Source organism: Patagioenas fasciata, chromosome 9 (assembly GCF_037038585.1).
Source record: "Patagioenas fasciata isolate bPatFas1 chromosome 9, bPatFas1.hap1, whole genome shotgun sequence".
Taxonomy (NCBI): Eukaryota; Metazoa; Chordata; class Aves; order Columbiformes; family Columbidae; genus Patagioenas; species Patagioenas fasciata.
Window position 1 is genome coordinate 31,008,243 of NC_092528.1, and position 22,808 is coordinate 31,031,050.

At 49.3% G+C, this 22,808-nt stretch overlaps 1 protein-coding gene across 3 annotated transcripts in view; it reads right to left on the reverse strand.

Annotated features, from left to right (window-relative positions):
* The window catches only part of RAP2B (RAP2B, member of RAS oncogene family), a 90,010-nt gene that overhangs the window by 9,793 nt on the left and 57,409 nt on the right, over positions 1-22,808 (reverse strand). For 2 of the 3 annotated variants that reach the window (XM_071812786.1, XM_071812789.1), the window contains exon 2: positions 20,776-20,870. In XM_071812786.1, coding sequence (XP_071668887.1) covers positions 20,776-20,870 — 95 coding nt within the window. Of the gene's footprint in view, positions 1-10,151; positions 12,066-13,668; positions 13,897-20,775; positions 20,871-22,808 lie in introns of those variants that run through there. The other variant, XR_011740568.1, reaches the window with a different exon arrangement.

Below are 22,808 nucleotides of genomic sequence, written 5' to 3' on the forward strand. Positions count from 1 at the left end.
CAGTATGAAAACATATAGTCTGTCTTCATCACACTGAACGCGGGCCAAGCAACAGACAATTCGGATTGTGCGGCTCTGTTTTTCTGAGCGAAACCCAGACCACGTGAGAACGCAGAAGCGTTTGTCATGTTCTGTCTGTGCGAGTAAAGACCACGTGCGCCTTGGGCTGTGCTCTCTCCCGGGGACTGATGATCATGAGATCACGCAAACGAAGCTGCAAAGCAGATGTAGCACTTCACTGCTTGTGGAAACGCAGAGCAATGGGAAAGCGGAGCAGAAAGACAGAGGCTGCGCTTCGGCCTTTGTAACCTCCCGGGCACTGTTCTCCAGCTCACAGAGGGGCAGTAAATCCAGCACAGGGATCCCTCGGTTACACTGTCTGTGCAGATTCGACGAGAGCGAGAGGAGTGGTAACAGGGACGTATAATGGGACCCTGTGGCAGGAAAGCTGCCAGAGCTGTAGGGCTGTAAACACATCCAAAAAGTCGAGGAGATGGTTCTTTCCGAATGGGGATGAGAACGGAAAAAAAGGTATTTGACATCCAACTTACATTAATCACAAGACCTAAACTGCCAACAAAATATTTGGAAATGACTCTTCATTTCTCCACTTATCAGGTACCCAGGAAATGAAGATTCTGCAAGTAGATCATTTGAACAGAGAAACATCCAAATGCTGCCTCAACGCACTGCTTGTTAAACGTCTCCATCAGCGTTCAGCGAAATCAAAGGCGATTCCCACCGACCTCCGCGGACAGGATCGCGGTCCCAGGGCCCCATCCAAAGACACCACAGCCAACCGAAGATGCTCATTGACTTCAACAGACTGGATCAGCTCCGGATCTCAACCAGTCACCACTGCACATAGGGGAATTTTGCCTTCAAAATGGAAATGAAATAGCTTTTCCCCCATATCATCAGGGGAAATTCACAGCATAATTGATGAAAAGGCAAGATGCAGTCAAAAATGATGTTGTCTTTCAGTGAGCAAGAATGGTCTCTTGGAAACAAAGGCTCTAACAAGAGACATCCATAAACAAAGCACTCAGAAAGAAACTTGATAGCAATCATACGCTAAAGAAAAAGCAATGAAGACCAAAGCCCTTTGTGTGTGTGCTCGGTGTCTCCGCTGGGAGCTGGGGAAGGACGCCCGGCGTCACTCACTGCGTGCTCAACTGCAACGTGCAGGCATTGCCCACACAGCACAGCCCAGCAAGGGGCTGGCTGCGCACTGCCCGGTTTGCTGGAGAACAGCTGGACAATTAACACCCGAACCAGAACCACCACAGTGCTGAAAAAAACGCAGAAGGAAGAAGGAAAAATTAGGGAAAGTTGAGCAAAATGGAGCTGCATCTCAGTTCTTGATTTCTTCTTATATCTTAAATCAGATTTTATCAGATAATAGTTTGATCAACAAATGTAATACAAATAGTAATTCATGCTGCAGCTTTATATAAAGACCGATATAACACAATATGGAGTCTATAAATTTAAAAGGGCAGGGATTCACAACTCTGCAGCATTTGCACCCTGACAGCCCTGGCGTGTTTGTGTCTCCAGCACTCCCCAGTCACCGATCCCCGACTGGGGCAGCAAATCACGGCAACCACAAAAGGAACCAGATCCGCCACCAAAATTCTTCAGTGATATCTACACGCAAGAGATGATAGTGTCAACTCTGCTGCTCTGCTCGCTGTGGAGCGAAACACTTTGTCAGTGCTGTGTCAGGCGCGGGACAGGACTGCAAGAGGCGAGCCCTGCAGTCACCAGCGGAGCCGCACGGCTCCAGCCCACCTCGGTCACCTTTGAAAGGGCAAATGAGGTCGCTGTAATTGCTTGATAATTGCTTTGCAGTGGCACTTGATCAGTTCGACAGATCCAAATGAAGATCTGAAATTGCGTCACTAAGCACCATCCAAAGGACACGCTTGCACCTCCCGTGTCACTGTTCCCAGTGCTGGCAAAAAACATTTGGAGGAATGTGAAATAACGTCTTCTCTTAGTGCAGAGAAGAACGGCCAGGGACGCGGCTGCGCCCCTGCAAAGGGATCAGGGATCTGAAGGCTGCGGTTAAGGGCCAAAGCAAAGACGGCAGCAGACTTGACTTGGCATGTGATGGCAAATCACTGGTTTGGAAAAGGCAGGTCACTACTGCAGAGATGCGAAGCAGGACGAGCGCTGGCACCACGCGAAGCTGAGCAGGGCGGGCGATGGCTGGAAGGAGGATCCGTGTGGGGCTGCGGGAGCTCAGCGGCCCCGGCCCCCAGGACCAGCTCCGGCTCGAGCACGTTCTGAACTCTGACAGTGCAGATGATGCAGGTTCCCCCCGTGGTTCCCGGCCTCCGAACAGACACCGTTCTCCCTAATCCACAGATTCTCTCCCACCAAAGCCTTTTTTTTCTTCTGGCAGATGTTGAACAGATGCTTTTTATTATAAACAGATGGAAAAGATTTTTCAATTACCAACTATTCAAAGTGACAAAAAGGCCCGTTGCGTAACTTAGATATTGAAATAATATTTATTCACATTCAAGAAAGAACATTAAAATAACATTATTAATCTGGATTGCATTAAAATTATCGCTCTCTTGCTCATGTTTGCGATCCTATCCCGCTCCAGTGTAACCCAGCGCAGTCCCGTGGGGAACGCTGCTGCTCCCCACCAAAACTGCGCCTGGCTCCTTCACCCATCCCGGCAGCGCCAGCGCCAGCGCGCTCAGCTCCAGCAGCACTGCTGAGCACCAGCACAGCACCTACTGACTCCAACTGCAGCTCCCAAGTGCAGCTGAATTTCCAACATCCCAGTGCCCAGCGGTTCCGAGAAGAACAAAAGCCTGGCTGACACGAAGACAACCCGTGGCACCCTTCCTTTCCCGTGCCCGCCGCCCGAACACACCTGCAGGGAGCAGCCACCGCGCCGCTCCAGAGCCAGGCGCTGGCTGGGAGGGCTGGGAACCAGAAACACACTCATTCCCAGCACCGCTACCTACAGTAGTCAATATGAACTACATCCAGGAAGTTGGAATGTATTTTATAAAGCACTGGCTTGAGTCTGAAGAAGAGAGAAAGAGGAGAAAAGATCACAAAACAAGTAGAAAATGTCATATCATGTTGGTGTAACGTTAAACCAAGCCTCTGCTTGCTCACTAACCTTGGTGATGGAGTGCAGAAAGAAAATGCAAAGTAACAAAAGCACAGGGCTGAAGGTCACCGCGCCGGGCGCTGCCGCCATCCTGGGATGGGATGGGCTGGGATGGGATGGGACGGGACAGAGGAGCCAGGAGCCCAGCAGGAAAACCGGCGCTGGGTTTGTGCGAGCAGAGCGGAGCTGCCGGGCCAGCAGCGCCAAAACCGCCCGCTCACCTCACAGCACCTGCAGAGCGATGGAGAACTAATGCTTGTTCACAAGCTAAACCTGTCACAGGGAGTTAATTCTACTTTCGGTACCACCAGCATTGTCTCTGCTACTGTTTGGAGTATTTTGAAGAAAAAAAAAAGAGGCGACACACTTCCTTGTAAGCTCTTCAGCACTCCTGTGAACTCAAACATCCTGGTACTGCCACAGCCCTACGAGATCCCCACGGGCACCGCAAGCCCAGTGATGTGCCCTGCCCTCAATCACTCGCGGGAGCAAAGGTGGAAAAGCTTCATGGAACGGCAAAGGAAAATCACAGAAAGGGACCAATTGTTCAGTTCCCAACCACCTTCATCAATGCCTCCAGCAATCGTAATTATTTGATTTTCAGCAGACTGCTTTTTCAAATATCAAAACAAGAACAGATTTTCCTCTCAATTCTTGTTTGATTGCAGAGGGGATTAATGTGAAAGGATATTCCTGGATATTCAAATGAGCCGCTAGAAATGGTGTCCCGTGAAATGTTTAGAAAACATACAAACAATGTGCATTCTTCAGGATCCTTTGTCAGGGCAGATGCAACAACAGGCCTCAGGAAACACAAGCAGGTGTTATTCTGCACACTCTTCATTTCGGAGTCTTTAGAAATTCATGAGGTCTTTTGTAGGTTTTGTGAATCTTCTAACAGGAGCACAGCTGCTCCCTCAGCCCCGCCGGGACGTCCTCAGCCGTTCACTTGAACCCGGTTTTGCAAGGCCTGGTCTAGAAAGGCCGAGCAGGAGGGTCTGGGGACTCCTCCTTCCCCTGACCGGGCAACTCCGTGGCCAGCAACCCCAGCAATGCCGGCTGTCCCATCGCCTCCAGCCCTGCTGCACACACATCAGGCAACCTGCTGCATGTTCCCACTTTAGACACGGCCAGCACTACCATTATTTTCTGATTTTACAAAAAGAATCGCCTAAGTTGTTAACAACAGCACAGAAACTCATTTACTGCAACACGCTAGTGCACGCTCATTATATTCTGGTCAGGCAAGACGCAAATCACATTGCAGATGGTTTCACTGCAAAATGTGCATTTGATCAACAACAACTGCACTGTGCCGAACCCGACGTGACTGCTCGGAGCCGAGCTGTTCGACACCGGCCCTCCCCTGGCAGAGCTGCAGTCCCTGCTGGAGCGTCGATGGCCAGATGGAATGTCCAGATCTTTGCTCATTCTGTTTTTGTTGGCTCACCTTGCATTTACTTCCAATTCACTGACGGTTTTATTTAGCTCTTTATATATTTTCCTAATCTTGAAAAGTGCTGCTTAATCTCACTCATGTGGTAACTGATGTAGTAATTGAATGGTCCCCAGAAGAAAAACATGTTTTAAATCCTCTGCCTCGCCACGCTCCAAAAGGTACAACAGTGCATCACAAGCTCCTGTCCTTGGTCTGCTTTTGAAAACCACCCCTCGATTGGCTGTAGTGCTCATTTCGTTTGCCACGAAAGCCAAAATGACGGTGCCCCAGTTTAAACAGGAGCAGAATGAGCGCTGTAACCACCGGTCAGCAGCAGCACTAAGTGTGCACAAAGCACCACACCGGGATTGTGCTAACTCCGCCAAGGGGATCCCCGTTCAACACTGAGACGGACCAGGCTCAAGCATTAAAGTCTCACAGAACAATTAAAATAGTGGTTGGGCAGGTCTTGATGGAATTGTGATGTGGAGACAAACACACCGAGCGGCAGTAAATGAGAAATCTCATTATGTCCTCCACCAGTAACCTTACTTCTTCTCATTTTAAAAAGCCAGGACAGCAGATTGTAACAAAGGAAGAGATGGTTCCTGTGGTTCCTGGAGAAGGATGCTCAGACAGCCTGCTGACTGCAAAGAGAAGAGAGGAGCGGGACAGGAGGAAGAGAGGAGCGGGACAGGAGGAAGAAGAGGGCCTGCAGGCAGGTGAGCGCTCCAGGCCCCAGCACAGGGCCTGGCTGCACGCTGCCCCTGCTCTTTGGCTTTGTGCCGCCAGACAGGATCGCTGGGAAGGGTTTGTTAGAGCAACGTCCCAACAAGCACAGCAGCTGCACTGATCTACAGGAAATGCACCTGAAGGAACGAAACGAAATCTGACAAGCAATAATTGCTATTTTCCCCAAAGGTCCTGCCCAGCAGAGCGAGCTCCCAGGGGGCATACTGGCCAGTACTGGTGGTGCTGGTGTGGTACTGTTTCTTCTTCCTCTGAATCTTGCTGGAGACTAGCTGAAATGGTAACTATTCTGATTAACATTCCCTTCATGATTTCAGAATCGAAGAAACCGTATTTTCCTTCTCTTCTAAAGACGACGCCTGCTCATTAGAGGTGGTGATGTCCATCTGTTTTCCCAGCTCAGCCTGCATCACTGCATATGGAATCGCTGGGAACAGCATCTCATCATGCGAAGGTGCTTAGGCTAATAAAGAAATGAGTTTGAAGAGACTGCCAGAGACACCAGAGCGTGTCCCTGGCGCTGCCTGGCGGCAGGTCCTGCGCGGGGACGCGGAGTCCCGGGGATGACCCCTGGGAGCTGCTTTTGGGGCCGTGCAGCACCCCCGGCCCCGCGGGACCACGTCGGTGCAGGGGGCAGCCAGCACCCACCGCTCTTTGAACGACGCTCACGAGCCCACTGGGCAAAACCATTTTAGGGAAAGAAATGAGAGGAAGGCATGTTGAAAGATACATTAAAACACCATCTTGTCCAGTAGTGTTTGCAATAGCTCAGGTCAACACTTAAAAAAATCCCCAAAAACCCCAACTTAATTGATAATCAAGTGCAACTGTTTGACACGGTTCTAATGGAAATAATATTGCCCTTGAGAATGAAGAACTAATTCCCTAACAGTTACCCTGGCACAGCTGCTATGGAGCATTTGTTGGACGGTGTTAATCCTTTTCAGCGAGAGAAAGAGATGGCCTTTTATTGCTCATTTTCATGGTTATTACCGGCCTCACACATACTATGATTAATTTCTACAGCTCTACACACGACTTGATGTGAACACAACTCTAAACGTGTCCGTTTCCACTTCTTCCATTTGTTTTACTTACATCCTAAATAAACAACTGTAAAACATACTTGTCCACATGGGGTGTTTTACAGTTTTTTAAACCTTTTCCAAACTGCTTTCACTTCTGGGCTGTCCAGGGACACCAACAATCTGTACTCAGCAAAAAGAGGACGAAAATAAATTCTGTGAGGCACAGAATCTGAGGAGGAGGGAGAGAGTGTGAAGAGAGAAGTGAAGGGTTCAGTGCTCAGAGATGCGTTAATGGCTCGGTGCGCTGTGTGCCCCTCGCCTTCAGCGCCGCCACAGAGCGCTCGGCAGCACCTGCAGGGGACAAAGGCAATGGGGGAGTTTTCTTTTCAGTCCTCGATGTGAGGGAACGCTCCCAGAGCTCAATACAGACTGGGGGGCAACTGTGGGGATGTTCTCTGAGATTCCTCGCAGTGACAAACAGCCCCAACGGCCACAGCTCAGGCCTGAGGCACCAGCTCCGACAGCGGCTCCGACACCAACTCCAGCACCAACTCCGACACCGGCTCTGGGAGCAGCTCTGACACAAGCTCCAGCACCAACTCCGACAGCAGCTCCAACACCAACCCAGCACCAACTCCGACAGCGGCTCCAACACCAATTCCAGCACCAACTCCGGCAGTGGCTCCAACACCAACTCCAACGTCAACTCTGACAGAGGCTCCGACAGTGGTTCCCAGCCGAGCTCTGGGGACATGGAGCAGGCAGGCAGGCTGGGGAGGGGACAGCAAACGTGCTGCTCTCTGTTGGGAAACCCAGCAACAAGCACTGTGTTCCAGGTTTGCTGAATCGCTAATGGAACAAATAAGTCAGACAGTTCAGATCAGAACTCCCACTTCCAGTCTGGGTGTAACCTAGGAGGCGACTGTCTGCCTTCGTCTTCATCCAATTCAGAGAAGATGACGTCTACACGGAGAGGTGTTCACCAGGGGGACAAGACTTTAAAAACTATTTTAAAACTCCCTGTGAATTGTAGGATTCTGACTTAGAGTCAGTGCACATCAGATATTTTTCAGTTTTACAGGCTTCGATGTTTAAGCAAAGTCTCGTCAGGCACTTTTACAGACAACATGACATGAAGAGCACAGCGTGACGCATGAACAGAAAACACAAGAGGAGCTGGGAGCTCCGGAGCTGGCGCAGTGTCGCACACAGGCACACAGCTCCCTTCCACAGCGCTGTTCGGCCACCGAGACGTGCAAAGCACGAGGTCAGGATCCGAAGCTGAGCCGAGCAGACACAGACTGGGTGGGAACTGTCACCCGGGGCAGGTGGGGAGCATCCCCACGCAGCTCCGGCTCTGCTGATCCCTGCTGCTCCCCGCAATGCAAACCACGGAGAACAAAACGCACCTCCAGGTTATCAGAGGAGACTATTCAATAAAAACTAATTGGCGGTGTTTCAGCTATAACACAAGCAGAGATTAATACAACCAAGATGTTACAGGGTAAGCCTCTGAACAAATTAAAACCACTAGTAATCAGTGAGAGCACAAGCAGCAGCGAGCCATTCAGGCAATCCGCGTGTGAAACGAGCACTAACCACATTAGGCTACTTTTAAAATGATCAGGGCCCAATAAAAACAATCCACCCACTCTCAAGCCCATGAAAACGGCCCAGGCAGCCGGAGTGGTTTAATCTCCTTTGGCTGGGAAGGAGAGCACAGCTAAGGCCCCGTGCTGCTACTGATCCAAATCCGTGCTCAGCACAGACAGACGGTACCGCCGCCCGGCCCGGGGACAGGGACGGAGAGGGAAACTGGGAATGCTCAAAAATACCTTTACTTACATTTAAAAAAACAAGGAAACATTACATTTATGCTTCTAATGTTATTTTTTTTCTTCCTAAGAATTAAACCCTCACCATACTAATGAAAGGCCTGAAAATGTCTAGTTTTAAAGGGCTTTGTCCTGACTTTATTTCTGTGTAATAAGTACTGGCAAAGCTACTCTATAATTTCGATTTAAAAAAACCAAACCTATAAATAGTTAAGTGTGGTTGATGAAGCAAAAGTGCGTTTCCAGCACAGGCGCACACACAACCACAGCACAACGCAGAAACAAAAGGCGCCACCCAGAGCTCTGCGCAGCACGTTGTCACCGTTGTCACCGTGCCCGGGCTCGGAGCCGCTGGCTCGCGGCCCTTCCCGCGGGTTGGGCTCCAGAGAGCTCCCCACCAGGGCAGGGCTCAGCGACAGACCCACACTGACTGCCTCTGGAATCCACTGATTTCTATCCTCCCCTTTCATCCCAGGCGCTTCCCCCAGTCACAGAGTCTCCGTCTGTGCCAGACAGGCCCCAGAGGAAAGGCCCGTGCTTGCCATGGTGGCATCGAGTCTGTGCCTTGGACGCGGACACACATCTGCTCTTCCACAGCCTATTTTTAGATCCAGTAGATCTTGAGAAAGCGCCTGAAGGGTTCCCCAGGGCGGTTTCCATCTCCCTCCGCGCCATGGGTGTCCTCGGACAGGAGGGCTCCATCCAGCACCTGCTGCCTGAGTTACTCACATCGCCGCTTCAGCTGAGGAATTAAACCTCAGAGCCCAGACTCCCACTCCAAGGGAAAGTCACACTCTTCAGTAACAAAGCCGGGAGTAACTCCTAATAACCGGAACAGCAACCAGAACCATTCCCAGCTGTTTGGGCTGACACACAAACACTCTGGCCGACTGCAGCCCGTCAGGGCCCTCTCTCTGCTCAGCCACGGCGGGCACGGACGCTGCAGCGCGATGGTGCTCAGACGTTTCCAAGGGAAGCCTTCGCAGAACAGACTACGGCAAAATTCTTGGGGTGGCATTGTTGGATTTTTTTGCAAGACTCCTACTGATCCCCTCAGAACCAGGAGTTTACCCTGCTGCTTCAAACAGCTGAGTTTAACAGTAAAGATGTGTACGGTATTTTAAACACAGGCTCCAGATTCTCCCCTTCCTATGAGAAATATTCTTTGTCATTTTGGTACTTAAAAGCTTGTTCCCACACTGGATATTGGGACGTTCTAAACTGCATTCACATATAAAAAAATATGTCCCAGTCTGCAATATCTCTGCTGTCAACAGAATAAAAATGGATAAGTGTATTTATCTACACGAAGAAACCGCCCTTTAATCTTATTTCAAACCCATGAAATGTAGGTTGTGTCTTGAGCCGTTCTGTGCAGCTGAAACAGGTGGAACTCCTCCGGAGTCTCCATTTCCCATGCACACAGCGTTATCACCTACAATCAGGCACGACACTCCAGCCAACACTGAGTTCACAGCCAAAGCACAGCGGTCTCTTTAATCTAAATTTGCCAGGCATTTTACAAAAACCCCCAACTACTTACTGATTTTACTTTCCTAGTTTCTTTGTATGTATAAATCATAAATAACTTTAATACTCACATTCACCAACTTAACACTGAACAATTCAATAAAATCTTGCTAAACACGGGCTAATTGAGCACGGTGATGTTTCTATTAAAAATATGCACACTGACGAAACCATAATGCAAAAAGGTTCCCTGGATCAAACAGATTTGCTGCGAGGGACCGTATCGTTTTAAAGGCTGTGAGCTCTGCCAAGACAGTTTCATCAGGAAGGGTTACACTCTGATCCCTTCCCCTGGCTGGGAATGCACACCCGGGATTTGCTGCCACGGGCGGCACTTCTGCTCCCACCTGGGATAGCAGGGCTCACGTTTAAGGTCTTTGTAAGCAACAAATGATGCAGGTTGTGCTCAATTCAAAAACTGCTTTAATTTATCTTTAAAAGCGACAGAAACAAAGAATACTTTATGTGCACATTAAGAAAATGTCAAAGTGTTCCCCCAAGGTATCCCAATTACCACGTGTGTAAGTTATGTGTCATTGTGCTTGCTCAGAACCGTCGGTGTGAACACAGCCCTGCGAGCAAGGGAACCAGTGGAACTAAACCCGGTTTCTGGAGCAGGAGCAGCGTGTCCTGCACAGGAACCTCTGCCGCCCGCCGCCAGGCCCTGCGCTCACCCCGCCACCTTGCAGCAAACGGATCCTACGACTTTGCTTCCGAACAGCATCTCCTTCACATGTTCTCAAGAGAATCACTTTCAAAGTATCATTTAAGCACCATCTGGACAACCCGTTTATTCACTGAATATGCAAACGGATATTAAAACGTAATGCAGCCAAGACAGTAGATTAATTAATTAAAGACATTATTTCCTTTGTAGCATACACCAAACCCTGCATTTTTTCAAAGCTCCTCGCTGTGGAAATTCTGCAGCATTGCCATGTAAGAGTTTATTGCTATGAACTCTTTCACAAGACTCTGTTTTCATTAAAATTCAGCCTAGAATATAATGGCCTTTCTAGGCAGAGCGTAAAGCTCAGGAGCGGGCCCTGCAGCTCCGGATGAACCCCTTGGTGCGCGGCCCCGCTCCGCGCTCAGCATGCGCCACACGCTGCTGCCTCCTAATGCCAGCACGCCTGCCAGTTATTGCCTAAACAAAATAGCTGTAGTAAGAACGTGCAGCTCCCAAGGGGGATATTCTGAGATCCACAGTGCTGCTCATCAGCGGCGCTATTGCCATGGAAAACAAGCATCAGCTTGGAAAATGGGATACTAATTTATAGTTTAGACTGTTGTTATTGTATCCAGCAAACCAGAAAAAGACCCCGAGATTTCTAATATTTAAGCTCCTTGAAGGAGCATCTTTATCTCCCCCAATCAGAACTTCCGCGAGCATCCTCTCTGAGAACGCAGCTGCTCGTGTGCTGTTTGATTCGGGTCCTGCCACGGTCCCTTCCAGATGCACAAGTGTGTGCAGCTTTTCCAGCGCAGGCTCGGCTCTGTCCATCAGGGAGACCGGGACAGATGACAACCGAACACCCAGCGGAGTAAAAGGAACAATATCTGGATAAGAAGCAGTTATGACATCCACAGTTTTGCAACGCAGCGCTGCCCAGAAGAGCATCCCGGTGCTGCCCACCTCTCATTTACAGTGTCTGATTTTAAAAGCTGGGCTCATCTGGACAAGGAACCAAGCGATTTTCCCTTTTGTTGCCTCCGGATGTTTTTAGGTGAGTTTGGAACATTCCTGTTTACTGTCTTTTAAACAAAAACCATTTTGAAATAAAGCTTCCTGCTGGGTGCTAGCGATGATTAACATGTAGTTTGTAAACATCATGCACATGCAACACAACAAACACTGGGCTATCATTCCTCGTTCCAGCCAGTCAGCTTTGCTTAACAGTGATGCTGTCATTTGGTTATTTGCTTTCAGCTTTGTTTTAATCAGTTATGATTTGATCCTTGTTGTATTCATTGCAACAATGAATGAGTTTAGGATCAAGTTGTAATTCCATCTAGTACTGAAATCCTGATTATTGTGCTTTGGTTTCCTGGAATCACAGGCGTTCTGAAATGTTTGTGAACCCTCAGACTCAGTTGAAAAGCAGTGTTTTCTGCAAACACCCATGAGAAGTTCTTGTTCAGTCCCGTGAAGCAAAGTTAACACGCACTCCCGTTTATCAGCCGATTTGTGTGTGTTTGGAAACCTGACGTGCCCAACAAGCTCGCAGCAGCAGGGTCACTGCAGGAAGCACACCCTGGGCGGACGGTGAGGGGTCTGGGCTGTCCTTTCACATTCACCTTGCTACCTTCTGCTGCTTCCGTTGAGTAAATTGATGGTTGATCTAAAAATTCAGCCAAAAAGAAAATAAATCCTTGAAGTTTCTCTAAAGAAACTAAACACATTTTCAAGTTTGTGAGGAAAAAGGGGAACAGGGTAACAGAACTACTACTTCTGGTGCTTGAATATGTACTTTGAAGTTATTCTGGCACAGTAATTTTCTAAACAACCACAGAGCATTTGGGCTGTGCAGTGCGTGCCCTCCTGCCCGCGCTGTGCACCGGCTGGGCTGCCCCTCTGCGCCACCACGAACCCGCTCAGGGTCAGGCGGCACACAACGCAGGGCAGAAGGGATCTCTGGAGGTCACCTAACGCAACCCCTTGGCCACAGCAAGGCCGTCTGACCCAGCTGTTTTCCTTCGGTAGCTACCAGTGACATAAACAACAAATAAAGCCCTCGCTGTCCTTTCTGCTGTGCCCAACTTGTGAGCTCAGCCCTGCTGTGGCAGCGGAGAGCGGTGGGTTGGAAGGTACGGATGATGCGTGATGGGTAACGCTGCTTCCTTGCAGTGTCCTGCGGAGGCTGCTGGGCGTCCCGCTGAAGGCCGTGGTTGTTCTGCAACAGCTGCTCTGGAACGTCCCTTCAGATGTCAAGTTGAAGAGCATCAGAGTGGGGAGGATCCACTTCATGTGAAAGGGATCCATTCTAGCAGCTTTTCCAGAGCTTCTGCCACAGCTTCTATCGACACTGACAAAAACATCACATGGATTCTCCTGGACAGCACATGGGTTCTAACAGTAAGAGGACTGTTCAAAGAAAGTTGGGCTTTTTTTCTCCTACAGCGCCCACTGCTATGTCAACAAGTACGTCGGAGCTTCCTAAACAACACTATCCCTTTGTAGTTCAATTGTTGTAGACGTTGCTTTCACAGCAGATAATATTATTGCATATCTTACTAAGGGCGTTACCCTGCATGATTATTTTCTGCCCATTTCATAGTTTCCACCCTTGTTCTCTTAACTGTTTTAGAAAGGCAAGCAAGTCTTGTCCATTCTCCCCACAGAGAGGAAAGGAAGCCACCTCCAATCCGTTCAGTGAGCCGCAAGCTTCAGCCCTGAAAACACGTTCCTGTCTGTGTGGGAGCAGACGAGACGCCAGGGTGCCTGAGGGACACGGGGGTCCCGCTGCCCCCGAGCCCGCAGGGAAGAGCAGCAGCAGCGGTGCAGCCGTGCCGAGCTTTGGCACCGCCAGCATCCCAGCGCTCCCAAAGAGCTCGTTTTCTGCACAAAAATACCGCAGCAGCACGTGGAACAGCACTCCAAAGTGCGCAGGATGTGTTCCAGCGTGGAACGGAGATGCCAACAGGCAGAAAGGTCTGTTCTGTACATCAGCTACCTGGGTATCTGGCTGCTGCTCTTAAGTTGGGCCAAACCTATTGGGAAGAGGCAGCAGTGAGAAACCTGTCAGTATTTACAAGCTTCTGGAACAGCTCCATTTTTTAATCAATTCTAAGCTTCAAGTAAGCAAGAAAGGACAAATGAACAGTTCTGACAACATCCTGACTGACAACATGTGAACATTTTTAAAGCGCTCCTAGGGTGCTTTCCAAATAGCTTTTGGAAGGTGAAAGAAATGAACAGAATGTGGCGTGTGCGGCCAGAATTACCGTGTGACGGCGGCTGCAGCGATTCTGCTGCAGCACCCAACGTTCTTTGGTTTGCAGAAACTCAAACAATCTGTCTCTGAAGAAACAGCTCCAGGATGTGCGACAGGAAGGAAACGCACTCTGTAAATGCTGAAGCGTCCCGTGGAACCGAGAGATGCTGTGTCTAAGGAAAACTGCTTAGGAAACGCTGAAGTAATACACGTGTCTGAGGAACAGGATTGATATGCCCTGAAACACAGAAAGCTGATAAATTTGAATTGCAACAAGACACATCTGTTATCCCACGTCCGCTACAAAAGTCATCTGACTTCTCATGCGGCTTTTTTGATTGCTTTACATCACCTACGTGTCAACGATGGAACGGCACAGAATGAGGAACGGGCTGTTTGCAGGAACGTTTGGGCCCAGACGGTTCATCCCTGCACAGCACCAGCAGCACCAAAACCAGGCCTCGCAGCTTCCAGGTGCTTCATCAGGCAGCACAGCAGCCCCGTCGGTCAGGAAGCTTCGCCATGTCCTGCAGCGCAGAGGGACCGCAGCGGCGGGCGGCCGGTCCCCGTGTCACCGCAGGGGCCGTGTCAGCCAGAGGCTCACAACAGGAAAAAACAGCCAACTTCAGAGAAAACCTCCCCACAAGACCTACGTGCTGGTCTGTGCCATCCTGACCCAGCGCTTCCTGCCAGCGCTCACCCAGAGGAAAAGCCGCCCTTGGGACTAAGGCACCCCCTGCGCGCACGCAGCTGGAACACCACGGAACGCCACGGCACTCCAGTGTGTCACAGGAACTGGGCACCAACAACCGGGCCACCTTTGCGCAGCTCATTCACAATGCAGAGCCAAAACGTAACGTGTTCTGCCACACAGCTACGTTACTGTAGGAACACTGTATTTACCAAGAGCGTTCTGCTGTGACACATTTGGATTTCAAATCCAGACAAAAAGAAGCGCTGTGTTTAAAATAGTTCATACGAGTACTTAACACACTTGAGTTTCTGTACCACTGAAGACACCCAGCTCGAAGATGGAAAAACGTGTGAATGCTTTTCACAGTGTCCTCGTCTACCTTGTGGACAAAAGTGACACCGATTTGTTCGCTATCCAGAAGCCCATGATGGGCATATTCCTACGTTATGCATCCTGGTGAACTGTATCGCTGTGTTCTGTGTGCGTTTCAGTTATTTTACAAGCACTCGTGTTGATGAGCATTTTTGATAAACACAGGAATACTGGTATGCCAATCCATTGTGATTTCCTTCAGGCATGGGAGTGGATCCTGCTCACTGAAGAAATTCATACTGCATACACATCATGGATTATTTAAAGCTTTTCTTTCTGATATTATTCTCATCTATCAGCACTTAAATGTACATGAGGTATAGAATGAACATTCTCCTTCAGCATGATTTTTCTAGGCAGTAAGAGCGGGAAGTTTTGATATTCTGTTCTAGTCTGTTCTGTTCTACTCCAGCTGCTGCAGCCCCCGGCACAGCGAGCGCTCCCGCCCCGCTCCATGTCCTCCTGTCCCACCGCTGCACTGGGCAGCCCCGGTCACCCGTGTTCCCGGCAGGACACCGCCAGCCGTGGGCTTCACACCAACCTCGGGAAGGTGAAGAACAGCAGCGACTTGAATCCAGAGCAGCAGGAACTGGGCTGGACGCTGCGAGCGCTGTTTGCCAACGGCGGAATCGCCCATTCGCACTGTCCCCAATGAACACTCGGGTTTAAGTGTCAAACTATAAATGCTGAAAGCTGTCTTGAACAACGGTGTCCAATGAAAACAAAACCATTCCACTCCAGGCACCAGCCAAAGGCTGTCATTTTCCTCAGAAAATTCCCCATTGATAGCACACACAAGAGCTTTCCCACCACCGGTATTTTTGACAATACTGCTTCTATTATCAGAATAACAAATGCAACCACTTGTGCTCTTGTGAGTGTTGCAACCACAGATTTATTCTCTCTATTAAACTGTCAGTAACTTTTCACTGGAACTGCTCTCATCTTCTGAAATCTCGTTGCCTCCAGGTTGAGAAACGAGGGGAAACTACCCATTCAAACTTGATGAAATCACTGCTTCACCAGTTCTCATACTGTATAACCATTGGTATGTCTTCACAATTGCTTAGCTTACTTTCCTCCCCCAAGAACATCACAATGAACACGGGCACAGGACTGACCTTGCTTGGCTTCTGCAACCTTAGCAGCTCTGGATGTTTTCTTACTGTGTCTCCTTACTCACTGTGTCTACAATTCAGACGGAAGCAGAAAAGCTCTGCGACTGCTTGAGAACCAGACTGGTAGGCTAAGTACGAGTCTTAAGAGCCAAGCAAGGTAAATCTAAAAACCACGAAAAGCCACGTAATAGGCAAGGGTGACACCTCATGTTAACGAGAAGGGATTCTGGTGTGCTAGATTGAGCATTAGAGAGTGTGAAACTTCAGGATGGTCGTGTAGAGCCACCCGTGCTGCACAGGAATTCAGGCTACATTTTACTGATCGCAATTCACATATTGTCTGAATGAACAGTCAATCGCATCTACAATAGCTAACAGGCTACAAATGGTAAGCTAATACACTGGTGGAAAACGGTGCCAAAATAATAAAGAGGCTATTAGAAAACAAGCAAAGTCAGACCCTGACCCATATTTAGGAGTTTAGTTACAGACCAGCAGGAAAAAATGCCAGGTTGTCAACTCTTTAGGCTTTCCTCAGGGGACACCGACAAGAGCCTGCAGGGCTGGGGACCAGAGGCGGGTGGAGAAACAGCGACACAAACCAAAACTTTGAACTCGGTACCGTGTGGAAGTTTGGGGAGTGCCGGAGCCTCCTGGGAGGCCACGTGTGGGACAGCGGGTGTCCCCGAGGCCCCGGAGCACGCGTGTGATCACCAGCACACACAAAAGGGGTACAAAATGAGCCATTGCAATCCAACACTTGTCAAGAACCTTCTCCAAGGTCTGGAGGGGCAGCAGATGTGCAGGAGGAGGGCGCTGAGCAGCGGGGGCACCTCGGGACAGCGCACCCACCTCGGGGGGGACGGGACGGAGCACGGGGGCTCCAGGACAGCGGTGTCACCGCAGGGGACACTGCCTGTCCCGCTCTGCTCCACCCAACCCGCTGACCCCTCTGGAAGCGCCTGGTCTGCTCTGCTCTGCTGGAACAGGGTGACCATGACCAAACGGTATGTGCGCTGATGAGGAGAACGGCTGCAGCAGGCGAACGCCCAGCAGCACCTCCATGGCTCTCATCCGCCCTGATTTCATCAGAAATCCAACTACAAGGGCAGGTTTTTACTGGGCAGGCCCAACCTTTTAAAAAGATCGGTCCCTAGCACACCATCAAACAAGTGAGTGGAAGTAGGGGAACACTGTTTCTCCACCCATTTTCCACATTTCATTTATCTTCTAAATTAAAGGTCACAAGCTGTAGCAAATGTGGAGTTTAAAATCCAATTCATTAGCTCTGAGGACTAGCAGCAACCCTTACCGTCATTTATGAACTGTATTAAGAATATAAGTTGACTTAGGGAGGAAAATGTCTCAGACTGTAAAGTCTATTTGTTATTTCTAAATGAAGCAACAGCTGTTGTCGAGGTGTTTTTATGCTAACTTGATTCACAGAGGAGAATGTCCAACGAGTGTTTTTCACAATCCAGTAAAATCGGAGCACAGCTACGATCTGCAATACAACACGTTTTCTTGTTCTCCCCCGATGCAGCTGCCGAGGCATGTGGGATAACAGCCCTCTGGAAGCCGCCGAGGCAACGGAAACCTCGCCCCACCAGCCCACACAAAATGTGGAAGCCCCAAGCCAGCACTAAATCCAAACCGTCAAGTGGCATTTGAAACAGTTCAGATAAAACTGCCCTAACAGGAGTGTGTAATAAATCCTTATCTGGAGTCATCCCGAATGTTTTGCAGCTCAGGATCTTGCTCCCTTCTTCCCATTGCCTGGACCCACGCAGGATGGGTCCACACGACTTGAGACATGAACCATGCTTTCATCATTATTTTCCCACTGAAGGAACACAGAAGGAATACTGCTTGCTTTGTTGGAAACTCCTCCTTTAGCTATTTTTGACCCACTATAAACAAGCGCACTCGTCCCAGAGAACCAGCACGCGTCAGGATGTCCTATCCATGGTACCAGCGGGGGAAGCCTCGGGCTGGGCTCCACGGGGATCCATGTAAGGGCCGGTTTATCCAGAGGCCCCGGGCAGGCCGTGGTGAGCGCTCAGCCAGGCTGTGCACAGCGCTCGGCAGCACCAGCAGCAACGCAACCATCTGTGTGTCAACTCACTCATGAAAAACGCGAGCAGATGACAAGTGAACATCTTGATTCACACCGTACTTCTCCTGCTTGTCAGTTGCTGGCAGTTATGAATAGTAACTTGAAAAAGTGCTAAAAATAACGCAGATTCAGGCCCTGGCTCAAAATTCTTCTTTTTCCTCCCATTTTCCCTTGGTACTGCTAATAATAGTTAGCGTGAGTCATAAAACCATTCCTATAATTTTAAAATAACAAAATAAATACATATTCCCTTTGAAAAAGAAGGTAACAGTTACATCTGGAATTCATTCTTATGTATCATTGGCAAGCTTGAATGATCTATAGCTACAGATCCGATGCGTATGTAATTGCACATGGAATCACTGCACGGCAGGTATTTCTTTTCAAATATAGAAGAGCTGGGAGCACGGCTGGGTCGCGGGCACCCAAACTCCGCACTGAGCGACCGCAGAGCCCAGCGGCCCAGCCCCTGCGGGCCCCGGACACCACACAGTCACCTACGGCTTGAGAGGTCACTTCGATCCCACACACGTGAAACTGCTCCTGGGTGACGCGCGGGCAGGCCCGGGGCTGCGTGTTCCGCACGCTCACGCCAGCCTGTCGCTCCGGACAGAAAACTAAACGTTTTTAAAAAGCCCCAAACCAACCAACAAAACTAAGACCTCCGGTACGGCCAGGAGCATGGCATTCTAAGAGCGAGCTGGCTCAGTTCTAGCACTCGTGTTAAGACTCGATCAGAACAGAAAAATATTGGATCAATAAAAACTTAAATCTCAACTGTTTCTGCCACGGGAGCACCTTGATCTAAAGCAGAAGTATCTTAGAATCTTAAAAGCTAATTGCTATGGGAGGAAAACACTGCACACAGCAGTTTCTCAGGGAAGCAAGGTGAGTGACATCCCCCCAAAGGAGATGGGCACACAGGAGCAGATGTGAACAGCAGGGTGAGCGCGGACGGCTCGAGGGTCCCCACGCCAGCAGAAAGCAGCTCTGACATTACCAGGGCCCAGAGGTTTACTGGAGTGTAACCCTTGCCAATAAGAAGCAGAGACTCACTTGCTCGTTCATAGAATTAAGAGTTGGTCCAAAGTTTCCTGAAAGTTTGTCACCATTTTTCTCCCGCGGCACAGGACAGGCTGCAAAGGTGACACATCCCCTCATCGCTCCCGCTTTCTTGACATCCTTTGAAAATTTCTCCCTCATTTCCCCTGCAAATCCCTGTGTAAGTACTTAGCGTGATAACCCTTAAGACCTAGCGTCTAGTCATTCGTTTTGATTCTTCACCACAAAACCAGGGCTTTCCAACCCAGTAATTTAAATAAAATAGCCTAGCGAACCATGCCATACTGTAAACCCCATCCCTGTTCCAACCACTACACACTATCATATCTCCCAGTTCTGCCCCTCTCTGCACTGGTGTCACTGGTCACCATTCCACGTCTGCCAACAGAAAGCAGGGAAGAGCAATGAGAGACGCTGGAGAACAGAGACAGAGCTTGAGAACTGCGCATATTACCGCAGTTATTTTACACATTGGTTTCAGTTCATCACTGAAGTGCGCTTCAAAGGGCATACATTTATCACCTCTAATATGGGAAGAGATTAATATAAAAACTAATTAAACATCTTGTTCTGATCTTATGACAACCTTTGCTCTATCTAGCAATTACCAGTAACTATGAAAAGTAAAGCACCTTTACAATAAGTGCAATGAGAATTTACGCCTGTTTAGCTGAGTATTTCTGGCCATTCTGCAGGGGAGGCAGATCCAGCACGGCTGGGCAGGGAACGCGTTCGTGCACCCGGAGCAGCGGGGCTGGAACGGGCGGCACAGCCACTTGGAGATGACAGAGCAGCGTCTGTCCAGAACATCCACAAACGTCTGCCACAGAAAACAGCATGTTCATGTTCAACACTTAGAGGTCTTCAGGAGACAGAGATTATTTTGTTTAGAACCAAACAATAAGAAGAAATGTTAACAAACCCCAGAACACCGCTGAGTTCACCCACGTCATACACGGTATTCCTGGCCTACCAGCCGCGCTCTCCCTCTTGTGTGACACCGCTCCTCTCCAGACGCCCCACAGACGCCCCAGCTCCACCACCTGACCGCAGGAGCACGTTGTGCCTGTGTGACTCTCATGCACGCGAGCAGGGTGATTTCAGACAGCTCACACTTCACGAGGCGACGCAGGGGAGCCAGCAGCTCCTGCAGCCCCTCTGTCCTGTGCCCCATCCTGCTGCTGGAGCTTCAGCATTTGCAGGGTTTTTCCAAACAGGTCCATGCAATGGGCTGCTTTGTTCACAAGCTACACAGCTATCACCCTTTGCGGTTATTTCCTATGTGTTCTCGCTCAGCTGTTTGTTTACAGGAAAAGCTCACTTCCATCCCACACACAAACAGGTCAGTTATCGCTCTTAACGCCTCCAAGCCCGACAGCCATGGCAGAAACATCACTGCATTTCCCACTTTCCAAGGAAAAAACCATCCAAAATAGGAACCTAAACCACATCATCGACTGTCACCTCAAACACATCAAAGGTCCAACGGAAGGCGTCGTTCCTCCCAGAGGAAGGCACGTTTCATTACATGAATATGCCAGCAGCAATTATCTTGCACAAAGGCTCCACAAGATCCTTGTCAGCATTTACAGACTGGTTCCAGCTATATATACAGTATTTTTTACAAAACTGGGTCTAAACTATGCATCGCTTTGTATGATGACATTGTGTTGTCTACAGATGGTTTCAAAACTCAAGAAATAAGGCTTTGAAACCCCCCAAAATACATTTACCTCTTGTACATCTTGAAATTACCTTGAGCATGTGATAAGGCAGAGCAAGAGGTCCAGTTAACTCGAGGATTATTCGGGAAGCATGTCAATTGTTGCCATCTCAGCAGAACTACAAACCTGCAATCAAAAAAACCATAAATAAATGTTTAAGACCTGTCCTTTCCAGTAAATTCAGAGGGAACTTTACACATCCCCTGAAACACGCAAGATGAACCTCACGACACTCCAGGACAAGCAAAATTAAGATGAGGTAATGACCTCAATCTCAGCACAACAACGGCTGCAGGAATTAGAAACGCATCACTGTAAATACTCATTTTATAGCCTCTAAACAGACCATGAACTGAAAAGCAAGAGATGAATTCAGTATGAACGCACAACCACCACAAGCTGTAAAAGCTGCTGTGAAAGCAGCAGTGACTTTACAGCTATTATCAAAGTTGATTTCATGCATATTGTTTCTCCAGCATCATTGAGAGAATATAATGTAAAATTCACACAGTGCCTTTTTTGTTTAATTATGATAACGATAATTTATAGTACTGGCATACAGACAAAAGAGAAAGGTGTCGTGAGACCTTAATCTGAATGTCTTTACTTACCCTGTTATTCCTGCTACAGGTTTCTGATGGTATTTGTCATCGAAGCACACAAGAAACCAGAGATTTAGGAAGAGAACGGGTGGAATTCAATGGGCTGCTTTAAGCCAGATATCCCAAAGAAGGGAAGCCAAGATACATCCTCACAAGAAGAACAAGTTTGTGCTTAGTCTCCAGGATTTTAGATTTGCTAAACAGATTAGAGACGCATCTGGTTCAGACCAGAAGTAAGGAGCAAGAGGAACAGAACCGGCTTGCAGAGGTGTAAACACACACAACACACCTCATCACACAAAATCACTACGATGAAGCACAGGATGATCAATCTTTCCAATACTGTCTTCCTAAATTTTGATTTTTACATAACAACTTTTTCATGCTTCAAGGTGTGTTTGCTGAATGAGGAGAATAAAGCAACACAATGTGGTTTGCTATCTGGAGAACGTGGGTTCCCGCGGAGTTTGGAGCTGGTGCCTCCCGGTACACCCTGCACACCCCTCCACGCCAAACAAGCCCAACGCCCCCTTGGCCCAAAAGGTGAACAGGATGGTGACCTCTGCCAGACACAAACTGTAAAAAGATTCACGGATCTCTTTGTTATCTACGCTAAATTCAAAACTGCACAGTGAAGCCTTCACACTGATCTTTGCTAAATGACAACAAAACAAAATAAGCTCAACTGATTTACTCATCTTTGATGTTTTCCAAATAATAGCTTAGAAATATCTTCTAGAAAAAGAGACTGCATCAAATATTTTTGGCACTTTGGACAAGGCAACCAACAAAAAGCGATGAAAGTCACCAGCCAACAAACAAATTAAACCTCATCTCTACTGCTGCAATTCACCATATATTTCTAAAAAAGGATCATGATAAATGGCACTATAATGTAAGAGAGTAGCAGAAAAATCACTCTCAGGAGACGTGAATCTCATCCTGCACTCTGCTGTTTCTTCCCTCGAAATTTAACCCTTTCCTGCTTTATTTCTCCCTCCGCACACCGGGAATGGCGTCGCTAACCCTTTTTCTTTTGATAAATGCTCTGACACCTGCCAAGGAAAGACTTGCACAGAGATCTGGGACCGCCCTGCGCGCACGGGGACACGGGGTGCCCACCCGGGGACACGCCGGGACCCGGGGCCCGGGCACCCAGGAACATGCCGGGACCCGCGGCACCCACCCGGGGACCCGCCGGGACCCGCGGCACCCACCCGGGGACACGCCGGGACCCGCGGCACCCACCCGGGGACACGCCGGGACCCGCGGCACCCACCCGGGGACACGCCGGGACCCGCGGCCCGGGCACCCGGGAACACACCGGGACCCACGGCACCCACCCGGGGACACGCCGGGACCCGCGGCCCCCACCCGGGGACACGCCGGGACCCAGGGCCCCCACCCGGGGACACGCCGGGACCCGCGGCACGGTCGCAGTGCCCGGGCTGCACAGGGACAC